The 22,986-nt window shown below is 31.1% G+C and overlaps 6 protein-coding genes across 8 annotated transcripts; 2 read left to right on the top strand and 4 right to left on the bottom strand.

The window, feature by feature from the left end:
- Positions 1 to 285: 285 nt before the first annotated feature.
- LOC114883006 (importin subunit alpha) lies at positions 286 to 3,061 on the bottom strand. The gene is made up of 8 exons (XM_029200287.1): positions 2,892 to 3,061; positions 2,456 to 2,548; positions 2,005 to 2,318; positions 1,669 to 1,924; positions 1,459 to 1,597; positions 1,031 to 1,389; positions 625 to 957; positions 286 to 553 (listed from the first exon to the last, which is right to left on the bottom strand). Exons 2-8 carry the CDS (start codon positions 2,519 to 2,521, stop codon positions 458 to 460), a joined length of 1,563 nt encoding a protein of 520 aa, XP_029056120.1. The 5' UTR covers positions 2,522 to 2,548; positions 2,892 to 3,061; the 3' UTR covers positions 286 to 457.
- Positions 3,062 to 3,653: 592 nt separating this feature from the next.
- LOC114882968 (vesicle transport protein SFT2B) lies at positions 3,654 to 5,470 on the bottom strand. 2 transcript variants are annotated; one of them, XM_029200218.2, is made up of 6 exons: positions 5,202 to 5,470; positions 4,952 to 5,075; positions 4,826 to 4,843; positions 4,539 to 4,708; positions 4,268 to 4,382; positions 3,654 to 4,187 (listed from the first exon to the last, which is right to left on the bottom strand). In XM_029200218.2, the coding sequence occupies exons 2-6, from the start codon at positions 5,018 to 5,020 to the stop codon at positions 4,059 to 4,061; spliced, it is 501 nt and encodes a 166-aa protein (XP_029056051.1). In that variant the 5' UTR covers positions 5,021 to 5,075; positions 5,202 to 5,470; the 3' UTR covers positions 3,654 to 4,058. The 2 variants fall into 2 exon arrangements, with proteins under 2 accessions (XP_029056051.1, XP_029056052.1); XM_029200219.2 differs by lacking the exon at positions 4,826 to 4,843 and having other exon boundaries at positions 5,202 to 5,467.
- A 185-nt stretch (positions 5,471 to 5,655) lies between these two features.
- Positions 5,656 to 10,850, bottom strand: LOC114883007 (nuclear factor NF-kappa-B p105 subunit). Of its 2 annotated transcripts, none has more exons than XM_029200290.2 (18): positions 10,496 to 10,850; positions 9,992 to 10,105; positions 9,741 to 9,886; positions 9,441 to 9,604; positions 9,208 to 9,346; positions 8,992 to 9,133; positions 8,811 to 8,915; positions 8,619 to 8,730; positions 8,408 to 8,535; positions 8,141 to 8,344; positions 7,999 to 8,066; positions 7,665 to 7,910; positions 7,471 to 7,594; positions 7,160 to 7,404; positions 6,917 to 7,072; positions 6,718 to 6,834; positions 6,305 to 6,559; positions 5,656 to 6,220 (listed from the first exon to the last, which is right to left on the bottom strand). In XM_029200290.2, the coding sequence occupies exons 2-18, from the start codon at positions 10,092 to 10,094 to the stop codon at positions 6,116 to 6,118; spliced, it is 2,559 nt and encodes an 852-aa protein (XP_029056123.2). In that variant the 5' UTR covers positions 10,095 to 10,105; positions 10,496 to 10,850; the 3' UTR covers positions 5,656 to 6,115. The 2 variants fall into 2 exon arrangements, with proteins under 2 accessions (XP_029056123.2, XP_029056122.2); XM_029200289.2 differs by lacking the exon at positions 10,496 to 10,850 and adding an exon at positions 10,273 to 10,489.
- An 87-nt stretch (positions 10,851 to 10,937) lies between these two features.
- On the top strand, positions 10,938 to 12,986 carry LOC114883008 (lambda-crystallin homolog). Its single transcript, XM_029200291.2, has 6 exons — positions 10,938 to 11,074; positions 11,677 to 11,864; positions 11,953 to 12,161; positions 12,256 to 12,413; positions 12,479 to 12,621; positions 12,687 to 12,986. Exons 1-6 carry the CDS (start codon positions 11,037 to 11,039, stop codon positions 12,902 to 12,904), a joined length of 954 nt encoding a protein of 317 aa, XP_029056124.1. The 5' UTR covers positions 10,938 to 11,036; the 3' UTR covers positions 12,905 to 12,986.
- Positions 12,987 to 13,097: 111 nt separating this feature from the next.
- LOC114883009 (60S ribosomal protein L24) lies at positions 13,098 to 14,258 on the bottom strand. Its single transcript, XM_029200292.1, has 5 exons — positions 14,170 to 14,258; positions 13,968 to 14,043; positions 13,759 to 13,844; positions 13,524 to 13,685; positions 13,098 to 13,277 (listed from the first exon to the last, which is right to left on the bottom strand). The coding sequence occupies exons 1-5, from the start codon at positions 14,172 to 14,174 to the stop codon at positions 13,142 to 13,144; spliced, it is 465 nt and encodes a 154-aa protein (XP_029056125.1). The 5' UTR covers positions 14,175 to 14,258; the 3' UTR covers positions 13,098 to 13,141.
- A 193-nt stretch (positions 14,259 to 14,451) lies between these two features.
- On the top strand, positions 14,452 to 18,096 carry LOC114882956 (ATP-dependent RNA helicase DDX54). The gene is made up of 12 exons (XM_046290215.1): positions 14,452 to 14,547; positions 14,641 to 14,880; positions 14,947 to 15,323; positions 15,396 to 15,711; positions 15,786 to 15,996; positions 16,063 to 16,289; positions 16,364 to 16,555; positions 16,622 to 16,757; positions 16,842 to 17,034; positions 17,097 to 17,235; positions 17,312 to 17,462; positions 17,546 to 18,096. Exons 2-12 carry the CDS (start codon positions 14,677 to 14,679, stop codon positions 17,728 to 17,730), a joined length of 2,331 nt encoding a protein of 776 aa, XP_046146171.1. The 5' UTR covers positions 14,452 to 14,547; positions 14,641 to 14,676; the 3' UTR covers positions 17,731 to 18,096.
- The last annotated feature ends 4,890 nt before the right edge of the window (positions 18,097 to 22,986 follow it).

Here is a 22,986-nt window from a genome sequence, read left to right as displayed (position 1 = left end):
ATTTACTAGTAAAATAAAAATACGGAAACAAATAGTAAAGTTTTAGAGACAATTAAATTAAAAACAAACTACTTTTGTAGATATTATATATTTGGAAGAAACATAAAACAGCAAGGTAAAATAATAGCTGCAAAATCACGAAATATATAACTCAAACTGGAAAATATGCCAGGAATGAAATGATCTGAAAATAAATGACAATTTAAAAACTGGCTATACGAAAAAAAACCGATAAAACAATTACTACACTATTATAGGATACACAAAATATCAGAAAAGAATTACAAAAAAAAGACAAAAAATTGTGTTTAATATCTGTCTTAGATGACAAAAGACGGTAAATTTATAGTTTTCTGATTTTAACTTTTAAACTTTTATAATTACTTATACGCCATTTAATATATTAGTGTGCTTCAAATCGATTAAACCAACGGAAGGGATAGAGCAAAAAGAAATTTTAAAAATTAAAATCTTTCTGCGTATCCTCAGTTGGTTTAAATTCCAATTGGCCGTCAGTTACTGCTGCAGATGTTAATACTGATTCCTCGGCGTCCTGTAGATAGGTTTTATTAATCACACATAAATATTACTATTTAAATATAAAAACTTTATAAATTCGCTTACCCCATCTGAGAAGAACGTATCTATCATCGCTATAGCTTTTTGGTACACCTCTTCTACTTCATGGTGTTGAAGGTCCTCCAATTTATCTATACCTCCAACTTCCTCTATCATAAGAGCCACTCGATCAACTTCTCCCATTTTTTCTGCCGCATTCAAAATATTAGTTAAACCATCTAGAACAACAAGTACCGTTTTCCACTCCTTGGCTTCTAACAGCTTACAAAATGGCGCTAATACTCCTAGTTGTACTAGTTGTGCTAATTGCTGAACTGATCCGCCAGAAGTTAAATTTGTTACAGCCCATGCTGCTTCCTTTTGTGATTTAAAATCTCCCTGCATAGAAATTCAATATTAATTAGTGTAATGTTAATAATCACCCATATAATAAGAAATATAACCGACTTACAGATTGTAAAACGTGTATTAAAGGTGGTAACAGACCAGCATTAATGACATGCTGAATTTGTTCCATGTTACCAGCAGTAATATTACTGATAGTCCATGCTGCCTCTTTAACAATATTAATACGATGATGTTGCAGTAGTAATCCTAAATGTTGTAAACCACCTGCTGAAATTATTGCATCTGTTTGCATATCATTGCCTGTAACTATATTTCCAACTGCACGAAGTGCTGGAGTTAGAACTGTAACTTCAGGCGAAGAAAGTAATTCTACAAGCTTTGGAATAACTCCAGATTCAACAACCGCTTGTATTTTATCATTAGAACCGTCGGTGAGGTATGAAAGGGCCCAGCAAGCATCAGCTGTAATATTATACCATATTATTAAAAATATATATTAATAATTGTATGCAATAAGCAAGATTAACTTACACAGTACATCTTTATCGGGATTGCTGAGCAAACGATTTAATACTGGTAGAGCAGTTCGTACAATTTCAAACGGAGGCGGTGGATTTTTATTACGGCATAAATTTGATAGTGTCCATACGATATTACGAGTAAACGTTACCTATATGAATAGTAAATTTGAATAATAACTTTATACCTATATCGAAGTAAACATAAATATATCATACATACAGAAATATCAGGTTTAATTAACTCTAATAAAAGTGACATAGTATCGTATGCAAGAACAAGATCACGAGCCATTGGACCATCTCCAGCAATATTTCCAAGTGCCCATACAGCTTGCTCAGCAACATTAGGTGATGCAGATTTAAGGAGTGCTGCTAACTTTGGTATAGCACCATGTTTAACAACAACATGAGTTTGCTCCGATGTTCCTGATGCCACATTAGTCAGTGCCCATGCTGCTTCAAACTGCAATGCAGCACTGAAAAATATTTGAAGCAGATAACAAAAGAAATTCGTAGCCGCGATCGAAATGGAATAAATTTACTGTATTTTATATACTTATGGTGACAATCCAAAAATTCAACACATTTTGGAACAATTCCTCGTTTTATCATGCTGTCAATGGGAGGATTCTTTTCTCGACTTAACATCTTTCTGCATGCTTGAGTTGCTTGAAGTAGAACTGTTTCATCTGAAGATTTCATACCATCAAAGATTTCATCTATAGATGTTGTAAGAGGTGAAAGATTATTATCCTCTACAGGAGTTTGTGGCTCTTTTCCAATGTTTAAATTTCGCCGTTTTAGTAACTGTTCATCTTTTCTAGCTTTACGCAATTCTACTGATATTTCATTCCTTCTTCTTCGTGCCTCCTATAATAACAAATTATGTTATGTAATAAACAATGACTCTTATGTAAACAACATTTACATATATTGAAATATGTATTTTACTAGAGGTATAATATTTAATAAATATTTAAATTTGATACACTTTATAATTAACTCACTTCATGTTTATTATTAAATTTGAAGACAGCTTTACGGCTATGACAATCAGCTTCTGATGCAGGCATTTTTCAACTTAAATAGAATATCTTTCTCTGAAAAATATAAACAATATTTAAAAAAACGTATCCCTAAAATACGTTTGTAAGATCGAAGTATTCAATGAAACTTCAAAATGTTTCAAAAAGAAACAAGAAAATTATTTGTATATTGTTAAAAGTTATATAATTTCAAAAAAATGTTTACGATTACTTTGCTGGCAATGTATTGTAAAACACATTAATCTACAGGTTATAATTTATGTTTAAATAAGACGTTATTTCAAATGTAAGTTTGGTAACGGTTATTTTCATTATTCTTTTAAGCTCTTTTCTGTTACATGATCTCTACTTACAACACAATTTAAAATATTTAAAATGATTAAAACATATTATTTACCGTAAATATATCAATAAATATTAGAAGAAAACGATCAAATCATAAATCATCAGACTTCTACACAGTGATCACGACCCGCGCGTCAAATATGGTCAAATACGCAATGGCTGATGAAGAAGTTTCTTTGTACTGAAGAACCTGTTGCTGTTGCTGTTGATCGAAAAGACGAAAACTATCGTTTATCTTCATCCAATTACGACTTCCTCTTTCGTATGACGAAAGAACACATTGCCTTACGATTGGTGGTTAAAATTACAACGGTATATGGTTGGTTGTTCAATATTTAACGTTCAATTTTTAAATTAAACTGCACGAAATCTCAATTTAAAGGTTTATATCTTAGCTACAAGAAGTATGCGAGAACCCGAATATGTTAGGTTGGATTAGGTCAAGAATTTTTCTTGGGATTAGGTCAATTTCCCAAAAAGTCCGTTCGTTAGATAATTTAATCCTTGTTTTTATTCATCTGGATGTTTAGGGAACTAAAAGCTCTGTTTTTCTATTACTGTTTGAAACATATATGTAGAAAGAAACGTAGACTCGTGTGTATTCTAAGACCTGAGTTTAAAGATCCAATTGTGCGTGCAGAATGTAGAAAAATTAACTTTTTAAATACCAATTTAAAAAATAAAATATACATATTACTTATTTGATGCATTATGCATATACATATAACTAGTAGGATACATATTAATAAAAGTCTTATATTTAAAAAGTCTATAATAAATATGAATAGGAAGTGATAATTTGTATAACATAGAATAAATAACTTAGTATCTATTTAATGTACAAAATTATTAATACTGTACAAAGATTACATAGTAGGTGTTGTAAAAAAAGCAGTATTATTAGTATGTTATATATTTTATATAAATTAAATAGATTCATTTGCTTTTAATAATGTTATAAAATATTGTAATTTTAAGTATATATTTAAAAACGTTTTCATTGTATTTCCAATGAGGTATAGACATATTGTAGTAGAATCTTGCTGAAATAGATCCATATTATATCTTATTCATATTTGTATTTATCTGTTATTATATTTTGCATCTTCAAACAAATTTCAGACGAATTCATATAACATCTGTGCAATGTGGAGAACAACGTATAACTCTTAATATACATATTAAGTGGAATATTTGACTGCACAATTTGCAAATCTTTTCATGTAATACATGATTCCACAGTTTTTTTGACAGCATCACGTGCATAAGGTATATAAGATAGAGAATACCATGTCATTGCCAGTGATTGAATAATTATAAACAACAATGCCAGTCCTGGATTCTTGAGCTAAAAATATACATATTAAATAAACAATATTTTGTTGGTATAGTATTTATAAATGCCAATATTCATTTTTCTGTACTCACATGAGCTGCAAATAGTGTCATTCCAATTGCAACAAATACTAAAATAGTTGCCACAATTCTTGTAGATGCAAACATCTTTTTTAATTGACTGCATGGACCCATTAAGAAACATGTGCTAAGAATAACATAAATAATATTATTATTGTTAGTATAATATGTACTACAAAATAGTGTAAATATTGCTTATAATTAAAACAGAGTATTGAAAGTTTCTAAAGTAGAAATAAATTCATTTAATTCTTATATCAAATTTTAGAAATTGTTTTTCTACCTTGCTAATGAGATGACATTTCCTAATGTATAAAATACAGCAAATATTGTAAGTCCCTTATGTAAAAATAAAGCAAAAGATCCAAGGAAAGAGCATAGAATGCCAACAACAAAACAAATAGCAAAACCTTTTATCCGAGTCGACCAACTTAAGGTACTTTGGTCCATAACCTAAAAACAAAAGTATCTTGTAATATATTTTGAAAGTGAAATAAATACATTTTCATTGCTAATAAATATTATTGTTGAAATATATAAAGTTTGTATTTTTTAAATTGATATGCTTACCACAAAATCCACATCAGTCTTCCATTAATAATTGTGAGCATTTAAAATAACAATTTTATGCAAGTAAAATGTAATGAAACATGTATCACGAAATTAACATAATTAAAACTTATTTAAATGAATTACCTGTGTAATAATACCGCTTTCTTCATCGCATTGATCATTTCCACTCAAAGCTCTCCTTAATTTATCCATTTTTTCTTTTATCTTAATTAACTACTAGGTATTCTGCAAATAACAATACTCTTATCTGCAATACAAATATAAATTAATATCCCTCCCATGAAATTATAAATGATCCATCTCTCGTAAATATGAATCATTTCAATACTCAATATCGATAGAATAACAATTATATGAGAAGTGATATTATTACTTCGTATATATTATTTAGAAGCTTAAAAATCTGGAAACATGTTTATTATAACCACCAAAACGATGTAAACTTTCTTGCATGAAAACAAAATATGTTAACACTGTAATTTACTATACAAAACAGCTGTTTCTCTTTATGTTTCATACTTTATACATAAATACGTATATAAAGATGTGCAGGATGTCACAGAAGGATATTCAGTGATGCAACATAAAAATTTTCCGATTATAAAATCGGAACTTATTAATTACAATAATAATCATTTGATAGGTCGTAATGATAAGCTATATATTATATGTATACTAAATATTAAAGTATAATATACATGAATTATATATATGTATCATAATGTATGTATTATATAGTGAACATAAATTAATCAGACATGATAAAAAATGCAATTCTTAATAAAAAATTAAATTAAAGTAATTCAAAAATATCTTAACAAGAGATGTAAGATTTTAATACAAAAAGCAAATATTTATTTTCCCAGAACTATTTTTACCATTTACAGTATTTTCCTATACATATTGAAGATCTTTAGAGATAGATTAATCTTTTAATAATGGTTTATATAATAATTGTTTATGTATATATATTCACTTATGAACTTATTTATTTATTTATAGACATATTAGCTTTTGCCCACGGCTTCGCCCACTTGGATTTCGGTACATGACAAAGTTCGTTTTAGAAAGAGCTTGCTTATTACACCTCTATGGTTAATCAAATGTTTTATAAAGAAAAAAAGTTTTCCTGAAATTTGATAAATAACGGTGAAAACTGCGTCAAAATCTGTCCAGCGGTTCACGAGTTGAAAGTGGATAAACATAGAGACAGATAGACGGATGTGGCATTTTATAAATATACAGATATACAAAATACAAATACATTTGAAAATGAAGAGATGTATTTTACGTATATGTGGATGAAATTTCATGTACATAATTTGCTGCTTCTTCTTCCCCGGTATCTCTTAACAATTTCTCCATATCTATTAAAGATAATGATGCCTGCACCTAAAAATTTTTTTAATAAATGCTTGGTTAAAATTTAAATTATAAAATTTGAATTAAGTTCGAATTTAGAAATATATAACTTACGTCAATATAATTTAATAAAAGTAAAGACGGACTTGAGGAGCTCTGTTCAAAAGTTTTTAAGAAATATTCAAAATTTAAATGTTTTGCGAGTTTCTTCCAACCTTGCGTTTTGTCTAAAAGAGTAGATAACTTTTCTTTGTGTTCATTGTTTAACCAATTTGTAAGTAAATTCTTATCTTCGATTTCTAATTTTGTAGCAACTGAACACATTTGATTCGCAGTGTCTTCGGTCTTCCCATTAAAAAGCTGCAAAATCTGTAGGAAAAGAATATCTTTTAGCATAAGAACTTACCACATATAATCAGCTATGAAACTGATATTAATTTTTCTTTGATTGACTTTTTATTTGAACCTATTTGTATAAGTAACAAATAATGTGTGCATATACGTATGTACATAATAACGTAATTTACATCTGGTTTGTTCATGGCCAAATCAAACGATGATTGTCCAGTAGTTCCTTCTGTATTTTCATCTTCCGAATCGATTTCTTCTTTTATATTGATACTAGGCCCTTTTCTTTTGTCCACCTGTTGAATTGATAAAATGAATAAGCCCGACGTTTGGATTCAATTTATAAACTATGTGTGTATACTGCGAAGAAATACATACATTATCTGTTTCCCGATTATGATTTTGAATATGTGGATCAGCGCCATATCGTATTAATAATGCACACAATTCTTTTGCTCTTGCTCCGGAATGTACAACTGCAGTATGTAAAGCAGTATTTCCACTGAAGTTTCTTTTATTTACAGATATATTTGTCTGTAATAAAGGAAATGTTTTGAACAAAAACATATATCATTAATAACCATTGATTGGATAAATAGGTTAAAATAAAAATTAATGTACCTTTTTAAGCAAATATTCAACAATATTTTTATGTCCACCTTCTACAGCTATATGCAATGCTGTCCTACCATAAGACATCTCGGTATCGTTTACATTTGCCCCTGCCTGAACAAGGAAACATACTGCATCGTACGATCCTGCTTCTGCAGCAAGATGTAATGCTCTCCATCCAGCATCATTAGGTAATTCAATGTTAACTGTTTTCTCTGACAATAAAGCATCAACACAGGCGCCACCTTCTGGAACTAAAATATCCATGTAAGAATACAGATAATTAAATTTTTATTTTATTTTTCAACTATTTAACTTACTTCTCACTGCAGCGTGCAGTGGAGAAAATCCATGCTCATCAATTCGATTTGGATCAGCTCCAAGCATGAGTAACGCTTTTGTAACTTCTGGTAAGTTTTGTAAGACAGCATAATGTAATGGCGTCTAAATCAAATGTTTTGTATTAAAATAATTATACTATAGTGTTATATATTAACGTAATTTACATATTTACCTTTCCCGAACTATTCTGTCCATTTACAAGCGACTTACAATCTTTGTCAGCACTTATTAACATTAGAAGGTATTTAACAATATTATGTTGACCGTACCGAAGAGCTGCGTGTAATGGTGAATCCCCATAGGTAGAACGATCTTTAAGCAGCTTTGGAATATATTCCTTCATATTTTCTGAATTCATTTTCATACATTTTATCACTTCAGTAAGTATATTTTTGGGGAACATTGTATCATCTTGATGCTAGTAAAGAATTCATGTTGTTTAATGGTTTACAAATATATTAAACTAAATTCTACTAAATTAAATTAAAACAGAAAGGAATATATACCTGTCTAATTAGCGGACCATCGGAAGTCAACATATTCTCATCACCGTTTTCAATAAATGGTAAATATTCTACAAAAATATATAAATAAAATTATTTAACAATAAATTTTGAATCTTTGGAAAACAGCACATTTCATACTTACGTTCATAGTCTATACATTCAAAGAGATTTTTATGCAGTGGCGAAGAACAACCTTCAGAAAGTAATTTTTTTAATTCTCTAGAAACATCCCGACTATCGCCACTTAAGATTTCTGATATATTATCTACGACGGGACTGTTATAAGTTGGAACTATGTGTGACAATTCTGAACTTCCGGAGTAAGACATTCGTTGGCGCTTCTTGCCTAAAAATAATTTTACATAAATTATATATATTTCAAACTACTTTATAGTCGCTTATCATTTACCTATAATTCTGTCACTTGGTTTATAAGTAAATTTTATTGGTTCAGAACATTCTGCATCAGATGGTCGTTCTAATTGAATAAAAACTTCTTTTGGTGAAGTAATATTAAGATCTTTATATGCCGGCGTTCTGTAAAAAAAATCATATACAAATTCGTGGATAATAAGATCATTCAGAATTCATTTACTCAATGAACTTAAGTTATAACGTACCGAAATACAATAGCATACTGATGATGAACATCCAATTCCGTAAAGCGTCCGTATGCGCACCAAACTTCACAATCATTTTCGTTTAGTTCAAAAAATTTTATTTTAATATTTTCTGCAATAAAAAGAAGATATTAAGTTAAAATATTATAATTACTTTATATTACTGATTTCCACGATCAAAATAATATTTACTTTTTCCTACTTTTTCTACAAGTATAAACACTTCTTCATTTCCTTCAACACAGCTGGTGTGTTTATCAATTCTGCATATTTTAAGTTCTCCAGTCAATGCACTTTCTAGTGAATTACAAATATTATTGTTTTAAATGTATGTTCTATATACAACACAAATGTACTTTAGATTTTTACTTACTGAGATTATTGATGGTATGTGAATAAACAGGTTCTGTTATTGGTCTCATAATGTTATCATTATCCACAATAAATGCTTGAAAACATAACGCGACACTGTTCAAATTCATACATTTTTGGTAGTATTCAGCATCAGCTTTGATCTGTAAAGATATCCATTCAGTAAAATTAAAACACATGTTTAAGTGTTTATATATAAAATAATAAAATCACATACTTGAGCTTCTTCTCGAGTGCTAATAGTAGCTTTTATATTACTCCTTTTATTTCTTTCTAAAGCTTCTATTCTCATCTTCCGAATAAGTTCATCTCTGACATGTTTTTTTGCGGTATGTATAATTCCCATTCCGTGAAATCTAGATATTAAATCAATGATAGTTAAGCATTTAATTATATTTATAGTTAATAATTCTACTTAAAGTTAGTAAATAAATATATCATGTTACATACGCTACAATATAGCCAGTTTCAGGGGACACCTTAACATGATATGGCTCATCATAATCAACACCACCATCTCTATACACTAATCTGTGTGCATGAGGTATTCTTCGACCTTCATCAGATGTAACTAATGTGCATCTAATTATTGCAGTCTCCATGAAATTATTCAACTAAATGATACATTCAAATTATTCATTAACTGTTTATATTATAAGTAAAAATGTTTCAAAATACACATACATTTTCATGCATAATTACCACCTTTAATCATCTATTATAACATATTTTATATATATATATACATACTTGTACTGTTGGTGCATTTTTTTTCCGACTGCTGTTACTGTTTGATCCTACTAAACTTCCATGTGTCCCTATCATTTCTGATTTATATCGAAATCTAAATTTTTCCATTGGCTGCTCCAGAATTATTAAATGTGGTTCTCCAATAGCTTGAATAAGGAACATAAAGGTATTTCAGTATATTTTGTTTAAAGTTTATTATGTGAAAGACTATTTAAAGAAAAAATATGTTAAAAATTACATATTACAAATACCTGTTGCATTCTTTAATGACATAAATTCATTTTCAGTTAATGGTGACATCGAGGAAGTCCTTTGAGATTCACTAAATGGACTACACATACTTTGAGCGTTCATTGTCTGCAAATCTAAAAAATGAAATATCAAAACTTAATTAATGTATTCCATTAAGTATCAAACATTGTAATATTAATAATGTTATAAATTTTTCTTATATTATTATCACTGTTTTGTCAGAAGAATATTTTTACGAATTTATTTAATAGACAAAGATTATAATTAAGCTGACAATTACCATATTCATAAGGAAAGAAATTACGGTTTTCAGAAACATTTTCTAAAACCATATAATTTTCATATACTTCAGGCATTGTGTATTATTATAAACGATATCACGCAACTTAATAAACGTTCGGTGCTTTTGTTGTAACAAAATTGACGAGCAATATACAAAACTTAAAAAATAAAACACTTTGACGATAGAGCACAGTTCTTGTGATACTGGTAAGTATACTCACCAACATTTATCTTAATACGTCAAAACATAACCTTGATGGTAGTTGTAGGGTTTTCCCCGTCCAACTCAATACTGTTAACCAATCATTTCTTACGAATAATTTTTTCCAAATAAAAAGGATTGTAATAAGCGCTACAAAAATCTCGTTCGATATCACGTTAATTTAATGTGTAATTAGTTATATAAATAATTATATTGGAAATTCATTAATTATATTTATTGATTGATTAATTGTAAATGATTATGCGTTCAATTCCAATTATGTGGATTCGCACATATGTTATGTGCGTGCGCTTACATTATATTACACATTCAAGTTTTTTCAATTTAAATGGTACGAATAGAGGGGATTTAATATAATTGAAACCATGTCTTCTAGAACGAACAACAAATTACATACACGATGGAAGGTGATGGTGGGGTTATCTTATGATTATATATACGTGTGCATTAGAATGGTGAGTTACATCGTGTCAGACTATATCGCGAGACTATAAAGTATACTTTTTAAATTACTCTCACAGTGATTCCATTGTTTAACGATGTCGTATAAAAACGAAAAAATTGGTATAATTGGCAGGTAATAAGATATAATTAAATTAAAAACTTTGCATCCTATTTAACTGTAAATCAGAAATATTCAATAATTTTATTTTTATATTTTATTCGATTAGAAATAAATAAGTAGTATAGTTTTTTATATACATAATCATATACAACATAATTTCTCTTTTTATTTAAAATATAAATTTGGCATTAAAATTTTGAATTATTATCTTGATGAATGATTAATCAGTTATCAATTATAAAACATTTATTAACTACATATAATAAGAACTTTTTCAGAATGGTTTTCCCAAGTAATGGATTAAAATAATATTTTTCAACTGCTATACATCATTTTCCATGAAAGAATTAACACATACCTCGCATTTATCGATTCAACATCGATTGCAAACCATAAAAATTACGTTTATCTTTAAAATATTTTTAACTGATTGTTCATTTAAAACCCATTTACTGATACTCTATGAATAAGTTTTTCGATAAGATAACAGTAAAAGAATAAAACGATTAGAGGAAAATTACATGTGCCTCTGTATGCGTGACCTTTCGGAATTCCATATTTTTATGAAGAATGAGTTAGCTTTATAACATAAAAATATTTTATTATTATTTTAGTGGCCTGATCGGTCGCAGTTGGGCAATGCTATTCGCCAGCGTAGGGTATGAAGTAACTATTTATGATATCGTTAAAGAACAAATCACCCGAGCTCTTGACGATATTCATCAGCAATTGAAGCGCCTTGAAAGTGGCGGTCTTTTAAGAGGGACACTTAATGCAGATCAACAATTTAAATTAATTAAAGGTTCGCATTTACACTTTTTGCGTCCATGCATTTGTATATTATGAATTACTGGCAAAATTAATAATATAAATAATATAATCATTAACAGGATCTTCAAATTTGGCTGAAAGTGTAAAAGGAGCTAAACTTATACAGGAATGTGTTCCAGAGAACCTACCATTAAAACTTAAGGTTTACAATGAACTTGACAATGTTGTAGATAACAAAGTTATTCTATCTTCTTCAACGTCTACTTTCCGTCCATCTTTATTCAGCGAAAAATTGAAACATCGCGATCAAATAATTGTATCGCATCCTGTACGTACTACTATGATCGGATGACAAAAGGAAATTTCCAATTGAAAGATGTGTAAAAAACAGTCATGTAAATAATATTTATTATTTGAAACAGGTGAATCCTCCGTACTATGTGCCGCTTGTAGAAATTGTGCCCGCACCCTGGACTCGTGCTGAAATACCTTTGCAAACAAAGGCTATCATGACCGAAATAGGTCAAAAACCTGTCGTATTTTCTAGGGAAATTGACGGTTTTGCGCTTAATCGAATACAGTATGTAATGTTCCTTACTTTGTTGATCTTTTAACTATTTGATGAAAAATTTAATGCATATTTAGATATGCGATCTTAAATGAAGCATGGAGATTAGTAGCTGATGGAATATTAAGCGCAAAGGATGTAGATGCAGTTATGAGTGAAGGTCTTGGAATGCGATATGCGTTCCTTGGTTCCTTTGAAGCCGCTCATTTAAATGCTGAAGGTACATGTTTTAAAATTAGACAAATATATTAAACAATTGTATGATATTATTACAATTTATTTCAGGAATGAAGAAATATTGCGAAACCTATAAGAATTCGATTTACGATGTGAGCATGACCTTTGGTCCAGTTCCTAAATTCGAAGGTGAAATGGCGGAAAAAATAAGTAATGAATTAAATGAAATGTGTCCATTGGATAAACTGCAAGAAAGACGCGCATGGAGAGATGAAGCTTTAACGAAGTTGTCTTTACTAAAAAAAGAGCTAGCCCAAAAAAAATGAACTTGTTCCTAAAATATTAAAATTGTATTATGAAATTATCGATAATTAATAAAATGACAATTAAACTTCTACATAAATGAAAGTGTTTTTCAAAAGATATTAATTTTATGTAGATTTTAAATTATGAAAACCTGTCTAAACGTTTCAGTATTTCATACATTAATTAGTATTTTTAGGTGAAATTAAAAGATGATTTTTTAAAATTAAATTTTATTTTTATTTATATACTATCAGAATTTAGCGTTTTCCTCCAACACGGGGGGCTGATTTTTGTGTTACTTTTGCAGCTTTGTGTTTTGGTAAAGCCTTAGCCTTAGGAGCAACAACTGCTTTCTTTGTTGCTTTCGCTGCTTTCTTTTGTTCCTTTGCAGCTCTAAATTCAAAATTGAACACAAATATAAAAAATAAGATACTGATGAAGCATATGAAAATATTAAACATGTATGAACCCGCAAAAACCGGACAGTGTAAAGAGCATATACAATTCCGGGTGAAGCAATTCAGACATTTGCTCTAAGACATTCTGAAAGCTAATGTGATACATATTATCACATCTGTGGAACAGATGTCTATCACATAAATTATAAATTTATGTTATTATTGATAAAATTATACTTACTTAATTGCCTGGTCTCTTTGTGCTTTACGAATTTCTGGTTTCATGTTACGTTTTGCCAATATATCTGTAAGTGATGCACCTACAATAGCACGTTGAAATTTTTGCGTACGTCTGGTCCTTTTCTTTGCTTGTTCCTCTTCCTGACCCTTCTTATGTTTTCGTCTGTATTTTGAAATTATATTACATTAGCCTACTATTTATTTTCAATAATACAGAAATATTTAAGTATAGATACCTGTATAATACGGTCCACGTAACTTTTCGTGGATTCCGTCTCATCAAATGGGCTGCCTCACATTTTGAATTCAAAAACGTGAATGTCTGAAATTGCCATAGAGGTTATGGTTGACATATGACAGTAATAGAAACTAATGAAAATAACAAATATTTGATAGTATCAAAATAAATCGGTATGTATGTACGTAAAAACTGTATTGAACATACTTTTCCATCCACCTTAACCATGGTTTTACCATGGCCCGGATATATTTTATATCCACTGTATGCACAAAGACCGATCCTGAAAAGAATTACACCATATTCATTAAAAATGCTTTATTGACATGTTTATTTGGACAAATTGAGGGCATTTTAAACGATTATACTTTAATCTTTGGATGCCTATCTGAATAAAATTTTCACTTACTTCATGTTGAATTATAAAGAAGACGAATTCAACTAAAATGGCCGAAACCTTCCACTTTTGCTATGTTCAAGTGTGTATCAAGAAATACCAATATCCTAAAAATAAAATTTATACTGGTTAATTTAAACTTAGCTTTGAAAATTAAAAATTGTAAAGAATATGTGAATGAAATAGAATAACTAATATGTAATATGCAAATACAATATCAAAAATTATCATGGAAGTACATTTTTATCATATGTTCTGCATTGCGATTATTCTTATAATGTTGTCAGTACTGATTGCCAATAAACGGGTGTATTTATAAATGAGGAAAACATTAATGTTGTATGGAATAGTAATTATTACAAAACGTGACCTAATTAGTATTGCTAGATGGTATTTACTATCATAAAATTAATCTGAAAACTTCCGTATCCAATAATCATTAATTATAATACAAAATCACGTGTTCAATGCTTTATATTTAAGGTTAGATTTTCAAGTTACCTTATTTTATATATGTAAATGCTTAGAATGAAAGACACACATATTGAGGGGTTTGCTGACCCCGAAGAAATAAATGATAATGAGGAAGAGAATGAAATTACTAATATCAAAAAGAAAGTATGTAAAAAGTCAGGAGGTTTTCAATCGATGGCTCTGAGCTACCCTGTATTAAAGGGTATTCTAAAGAGAGGATACAAAATACCAACACCTATACAACGAAAAGTAAGTTGTGCAGTTTTATTGTTGACATGTACAAGCTGTGCTTTATTATACATTTTGTTTCCACAGACAATTCCTTTAGCATTAGAAGGACGTGATGTGGTTGCAATGGCCAGAACTGGTAGTGGGAAAACTGCTTGCTTTTTAATTCCCTTATTTGAAAAACTAAAAGCCAGGCAAGCAAAAACTGGTGCAAGGGCTTTAATTTTATCACCTACTAGAGAATTGGCATTGCAAACATTAAAATTCATAAAAGAGTTAGGGAGATTCACAGGCTTACAAGCAGCTGTAATTCTAGGAGGTGATAGTATGGAAAATCAATTCAGTACAATTCATGGAAATCCTGATATATTAGTGGCAACACCAGGCAGATTTCTACACTTATGTGTTGAAATGGATTTACAGTTAAATAGCATTGAATATGTAGTTTTTGATGAAGCTGATAGGTGAAGAATTTTTCTAAAATCATGTTTAATTTTTCTTGAATGATATAAATTATCTTATAAATTATATTACAGATTATTTGAGATGGGTTTTGGTGAACAGATTAATGAAATTACAAATAGATTACCAGAATGTAGACAAACATTATTATTTTCTGCAACATTACCCAAAGTCTTAGTAGACTTTGCAAAAGCTGGTTTAACTGATCCCGTTTTATTACGTTTGGATGTAGACAGTAAAATACCTGAAGAATTAACACTTTCATTTATAGTGTGTCGACCTGAAGAGAAACTTGCAGTACTGTTATGTTTATTAAAAAATATTATTAAAGATGATTCTCAGACAGTAATATTTGCTGCAACAATGCATCATGTTGAATATGTTCATATGGTATATAATTAAAAGTATAAAATCTAACATTAATGTGTTGCTCTTCATACATAACAATTCTATTTTATTAACAGGTATTAGATAAAGCAGGAATTTCTAACACGTTTATTTATTCTAATTTGGATCCATCAGCTCGAAAGATAAATGCGGCTAAATTTCAAACTGGTAAAGTTAAAGTATTGGTAGTAACAGATGTTGCTGCCAGAGGCTTGGATATTCCCCATTTAGACAATGTAATCAATTTTAATTTTCCTGCTAAGTCGAAGCTCTTTGTACATAGAGTAGGTGAGTGTACAAATTGTATTTTATGTTTTAAACAAATTTTATAACATTATCAATTTGTTGTAACAGGACGTTGTGCACGAGCTGGTCGTACTGGAACCGCTTACAATATCATAGGTCCAGACGAATATGCGTATCTCGTAGATTTGCATCTTTTCCTTAGTCGTCCATTATGCGTTATTCCGCCTTCTGGATCTGTTAAAAATACCGATGGAGCTATCGGTAAGATGCCGCAATCAATGATAGAAGAAGAACTTGCTGAATTGATAAATTGGCACAATTCTTCTACAGATCTTGTATGTGTTTTCAATGTTCTTGGTTAGAAATATTAATACTGCAATTATACATTTTTTCTATATTTCGTATTTAGACAAATATGGAGAACGTCTGTGAGAACGCATACAAACAGTACATTCGATCGCGACCAGCAGCTTCGTCAGAAAGTATTAAAAGAGTGAAAGAATTGCATATTAATCAAGCAGGCGTTATACCAGAATATTCCGATGTTTCTTCTAATACTATGAATTTACTGTCGAAAATAGTAAATTATAGACCACAAGGAGTGAGTATATTTTTGATTTCCACGTACATTGATTACGACATATTAGTAAATTTTAATGTTTAATAGACGATATTTGAAATTGGAGCTAAAGCATCCTCTACAGATTATCAAGTCATGAAGACAAAACGCACGCTGCATAAACAAAATATTCAAAATTTTTATAGAAAAGCAGAAGAATTGACATCTAAGAAAAATTCAGAAGGTAAATACAAATAGTAACAAGGAAATTGTATTTTTTTAATAATACATCATCATTATCATCTTAATAACTAATAATACATTCTAGATTTACTTAAGAAAGTAAATCTTCCCTCAAGTACAGCGGATGAGATTCACGCAACATTTAATACAATTGTTCTTCCAAAGAAAAGAAATCCTGATAATTTGTATAAACCTCCTAAAAAGAAAAAGCGAACCGTAACGCGCGATGAAGAGTTTTATATTCCATATTCTGCTCCAGATAAACATACAGAAGAAGGGTAAGTTTCCCATTTTAATAATTTTAATTTTTAATAAGTAACACCAATGTATATTCTTACAGTTTAGCTGTTAATTCTTTCAATACGGAAGCAGAAAAAGTACAAATGGATTTAACTGCGGATAACGAAGAATCTCAACGTCTTCATGCACAGCTCAAAAAATGGGATCGCAAGAAAAAGAAAATGGTTACCATTAATAACGTATGTGTCTGTTAATGAATGTATAACTCACAGTTTATAACAATATACAATTTTAAATTAACTATTTTTTTTAAAGGATACGAAGGCTAAAAAAATACGTACAGAGTCTGGAGTTTGGATACCTGCTAGTTACAAATCAAATCGCTATTCAGCTTGGAAAGAAAAAAGCAAAGCCGACGCTGCAAGTGATGATGACAGTGAAGAAGAAACTCCACAAATGAGGAAATGTACATGGGAATAAGATATTACAATTTAATATTGTTTATTATTTATATATGTATGTATTGTATATATTTTTCGTACATTTCAGTGAAAACAACATTTAATACACATTGGGCCCGGCATAATCAGAAAACAAAGGAAAAACTTAAAGGAAATAAAGAATTAAAGAGACCAGAGCAAATTCTAAAAGCACGGAAATTACTGGAACAGAAGCGCAAAAGAAATGACAGAAAAGGTCGCAAGGGTCAAAAGAAGGGTGGAAAGAAACGTTAAATTATTTTTAATTATATAAAAATTGTTAATATTAAATGGTTTATACTAAAAACAATAAATATTTGTCATGTTTTCTTGATAATTATTACAAAATTAAGTTGAACGAAAAGTATTATCACAATGGATTATTATCGTGAAATGATCGTGTAAAGTATTATACAATTTACGGAGATTTCGATCGCATCATTGCAATTCTCTTGCGTAATTGTTGGGTTCTACGTCAGAAGCTTATTACGTGAAGTTGATAGGTGATTTTCTGTAAAATGACGGAAGCCTCTGAAAGTTGCACGAACCGCGGAGAACAGAAATTCTCCAAGAGTTTCATATTACGTTTATAGAAGAAACAATAAAACTGTAGAATATTAATGGCATTTTATATTGTAATCCCGTATTTAACGTATTATTCCAATTTATATAATCGTCTCTACCTAATTCGTAAATACAATAATAATTATAACAGAGAAAAGAATTAAAGTTACTAAGCTCGGTACTTTAAAAGTGGAAAAATAATCTCTTTTATCACAAATAGATTAATTTATCGCTAAAAGCGACGGAATAACACGTAAAACATAGTTTAAAAATATATATTACTGTGTAATATAAACAGTTTAGGTAAGCATGACCAGGGCCGGCCCTGGCCCTAGGCAGACTAGGCGGCCGCCTAGGGCCCCCATAAGACGATTTTGCGTGTAAGAATGTAAGAAGAGTAATGTTTACTTGAATATTAATCGATGTAAATACAAATCTAAATTAGTTATATTATACAACATCTAATGTTAATATTATAAATTTTATTTCAGGTACTTTTTTTTATGTCATATACAATGTGAAGCGGCCCTTTTTCGGAGCTAGCCTCGGATCCCTGAAATCTCAGAGCCGGCCCTGAGCATGACTTATGATAAAAGAATCATGTGGTTTCAAATATGAAAGATTTGATATACCACAAATCGATCGAAAACATATATGTTTTCTTTTGTTCTTTGTCAGATCTATTTTCCAATTTATTAATTCACGATTCCCAGATTTTAGGGAATGAAGTAACTGGAAAGAAAGGAAACTATGAGTCTGTTTATGACTCATGAATGACAACTGGTTTGGTGTCAGTTTGGTGCTATGTAAAAATACTGATACCGAAACATATGAATCATGTGTAACGTTGGTCATAGTTTATTTATACATATGTGCATCACTTCATATAAATGATAATTTATCAATTATATGCATTCAATTTTAACAATGTAGATCACGAACAGATTTTCCAACTTTTCTGACTTGATCAGTTCCGCAAATTACCGGAAGCGACATCTTCCAGTCGGAAGAGACATTCCAATTGACAATCAGTCAATTATTGACAAGACATCAGAAAAATACGGTCATTCAGCGAAGAACGTGCGGGAAAACAAGAATATCCTGACAATTATTCACTGCAATATTGATCGATGCAAATTATGCAGATGGTTCAAGTGTTGAAAACCTGGGGCAAGGTCGCGGCAGTTACTCACACGCTTACTTTAATGATCAAAGCTGCTTTGAAATGATCATATTCTCGATGATACAGAAGTCTAATCGAAACGATTTATATTACCATTTAAATTACCCATTTACAATTTCTCAAGGTCTACAGAATCCACAAAATTTTATTTATTTCAGGAACTTGGTCATACTTTGTTAACAAAAAAACAGTTTATACAGATGAGTTGCATATAAAAGTTTCCTCGTTCGTTTTTAATTCATCGACGATCAAAGATCTTTCGAAATTCAATCATTTGGAAAGTTTAATGTACACTACCGAACAAAAGTTTCAGTCACCCAAAGTGAATTCTAGTTCACTCACATCAATTAGATTACATTTGAATAGATAAGAAGAAAGAAAATTCTAAATAATTTGCAATTTCAGATATTGATACTATTATATAACACCAGGTACGGTTAGTCTCATTACGGTTATCATGAGTTCTAATTATTTTATGATTAGATAGATTTTTAAAACCATACCTGGTATCTAATTAAATATTAAGTATTAAGAGTTTTAAGATGGTTTCTCTGAAAGCAATCATCAATATATTAGAAGACAATGGTCTGAAAATTTATTACCGGTAGTGTATAATCAAGATCGAGGTCAAGGCCAAGGAGACCGTGTACGAGGAGGAATCTGACGAATATACATATATACGTTGCAGGATAATTCTGGTAGGAAAAGCGGTCACGCATCTATGCAGGAACAACGAATTTATTCGTGAACCGCTTTTCGAACGAGAATTCGTGCCAAGGTGGTTGTAGCCGTTACCCTCACAAAGCCAGCCACAATCCCGATGACACCGATCGTAGAAATAAGTCTATTCGTAACCAGACGGTCACGTCTACGATCTACCGTTCACCATCCGTACCGTTGCCGACTGTCTCTCCTCTACGTCACCGCGTTTAAAAATACAAGCTATAACCGAACCCGGACAACCGCCTGTATATATGCAAAACCCAAGACCTTTCTGTGAAAGTAGTAAGTCACATCTGGCGTTGCACACGCATTCGTACGAAGAAAAAAAAGATTTCCTCTTGCACATTGTACATATTTGTCATCGAACGACAAACACGTTCAAGGATCTTCGTACATATTATAGTAAAACAAACATGATATCCAGGTCGCTAATTAATACGCTCTTCGATAAATTTATTTTGATAAGAATTCTCGAAGATGGACCTTCTTCTTATTTCGTTTTTATTCAAGGACCATCTTATTCGATGCACAGTGAAAGTAATTCGTTCCTAGAAAGTGTATACAGCGTATTAATTAAAGGTAGATATTCCCGTGGCGGAACAAGCGTGCGTTCGAACCGACCACGATGCTCACTCGCTCGCTCGCCAGCTTGGAATTGTAACACTTGGAACCTAATTGCGTTTTTACCTGCTCGTTTACGATACGATACACCGATTACGTAACATCCACGATTTCGACAGATCGAAATTTCTACAAAGAGTCGCGAAAGAAACGGTAAGAGAAGAAGCGTAGCTAGCGAGGGAACGTTTCAGGTTTTAATTAAGTAACGAAGTTTCGTGTAATCTAGATTACACGATCTCTTAGGAAACAATCCTATGGTCTCTTCTTTTCTTATTTTAACTCTCAAAAGACGACGGATGTAGAGCCATTTTGACTCGTAATTAAAAAACCTCATTACGTGCGAGTTTAAAGATTGAATCGTGTACAATAATTAACACTAGATTGCCGGAGCGAGTCAATTTGACTCATTTACGATTTTATTGCTATATGTATATACAGAAAAACTTAAATGATTTTTTAATAGAATTATGAAATGTATACAAATACTAATTCCTTCCCCTCCCACTCCTTAGTTCCAAAAATCCATATGTGCTATCCGTATTTTGACGGATCTGTTTGTCCAGTAATCTAGTGTTAAAGTGCATTAATGAATAAGTTGATATGTCCTACGTGGCACCCCCGTTTTCCTTTTTCCTTAGACGACATTCCGCGTGTTTGCGCAATTTTCTCCAAGTACTCAAACGACCATGTGCACCTTTCCCCAGGTGTTATAGCGTGTTCCGGTTACTTCTAATACCGGAAAATTAACGCAAAATTGACCAGCTATTTTTATAATCGACGGGTAAAAACGAGCTCAACGACACCGTCGTTGGAAAATCGTTGTCGTGCCGTGTAATGATGAAATTGTTACTTTGACATGCTGCATGTTCCCTACCCGAGAATAGACGCTTTAACTAGAAGTAACTCCATCTCCGATACTTGATCCGATTACGAGGTAAACGGTGAACTTTCTGGAATATGGAAAGCATCGTGATGCAAGATGCTTAATAAACTGTTTCGTTATATCAGCACCTTATCTATCTTTTATCTTCGCATGCAAATGCGTATAAGATTCAAAATGATTTATGTTCCTTACGTAAATCTAATCGCGTACATTGTATCTCGTAACGTAAAAATATTTGATTAACGAAACGGAATTGTTTTTCTCAATGTTATGTTTGAAAAATTTAAGAAAATCAGAAGGTTTTACCGTAGCACTTGAAACTGTTAACCCTTTCGCTGCCACGCAAATTTTTGAACTTGCACCAGTGGGCCACAAATTTCATATTAAAAATTTTATAATGGCATAAAAATAACGGCACAATCTTGCCAATAGCACATTTTACTTAGTAGTGGACACCGGTGACCACTATGACCCAAATGAAAAGGCAAGCGCCGATCCCATGGGACCACCCTGGCAGCGAAAGGGTTAAAGCGTCGATTAAAATCGATCGTCCCACAATTGTCAATCGGTGTTGTCGGTCTAAAGAATGAATGGGATTGTTACTTAACGGTGCCGAACAAAATGTGACCATATGCTGCTCGCATCCGCCTGTGCATAGGTACGTGTCATCTCGTCTGCAAGGCAAACCCGCTCATGGTGTTCGCATCTCGCTTGATTACGGCTGAACCATACACGATATACTTTGAAACCACGTTAGCGTTCTATGAATGAACGCACGTGCCCATGGTATTATTGGTCGAGGCACGTAACGTGAAAAGTCAAAAGGAGACGATCGAAGAAGGCAAGAGACAAACGAAGGAAGCGGAGTAATGGAAAATCGTACTACCGGTTACTGCTTGTCCATACAAAACGCTACACTGTCGTTCACAAGTAGACACTTGTAAGATTATAAATCTATTATAAAAGTTCCAAGACTTTTAAGCGTGAAATAGAGTATAGAGCGAGGAATTCATAAGCTACTTCCTTGAGCAGTTAAGCAAATAAGTGCAGCTCTATTCCAGCATGAACGGTCATCAGACTAAAATGCAAAATAACTAGAAGGCACGGCGGAGAATTGATTGTTCGAATTTCTACACGCGTATTGCGTTGATAGGTAATTCTAGCTATTTTCAAATAGAGAGTGTCAGATCGTATGCGTGGAAAGTTATACACTTGTGTAACGATATCTGTGAGAGGGAACGTTCCGATCACGAATCGCAAACATTTAATGACACGGTAGAAAATTAAGATGAAAACATGGTCAACACTTGAAATTATCATTAAATAACAATGAAAAATTGAGAATAGTATTTAGATTAACTATAACAGAATGAAGATATGAAACTTATAAAATGAGCTCGATAACAAATTTCATAAGAAACGTCTGTGGGAACGAATCAGAAACCTGATATGTGTATGGTGTTGTAACTTTATGCTGGTTCTGTTTGTGCCACATATTGCACACAAGTGTACAGAGTTGAGGATTAAGAGAGAAAAA

The sequence above is a fragment of the Osmia bicornis genome, chromosome 2 (assembly GCF_907164935.1).
Source record: "Osmia bicornis bicornis chromosome 2, iOsmBic2.1, whole genome shotgun sequence".
NCBI classification, from domain to species: domain Eukaryota; kingdom Metazoa; phylum Arthropoda; class Insecta; order Hymenoptera; family Megachilidae; genus Osmia; species Osmia bicornis.
This window is presented reverse-complemented; position numbering and strand designations above follow the sequence as displayed.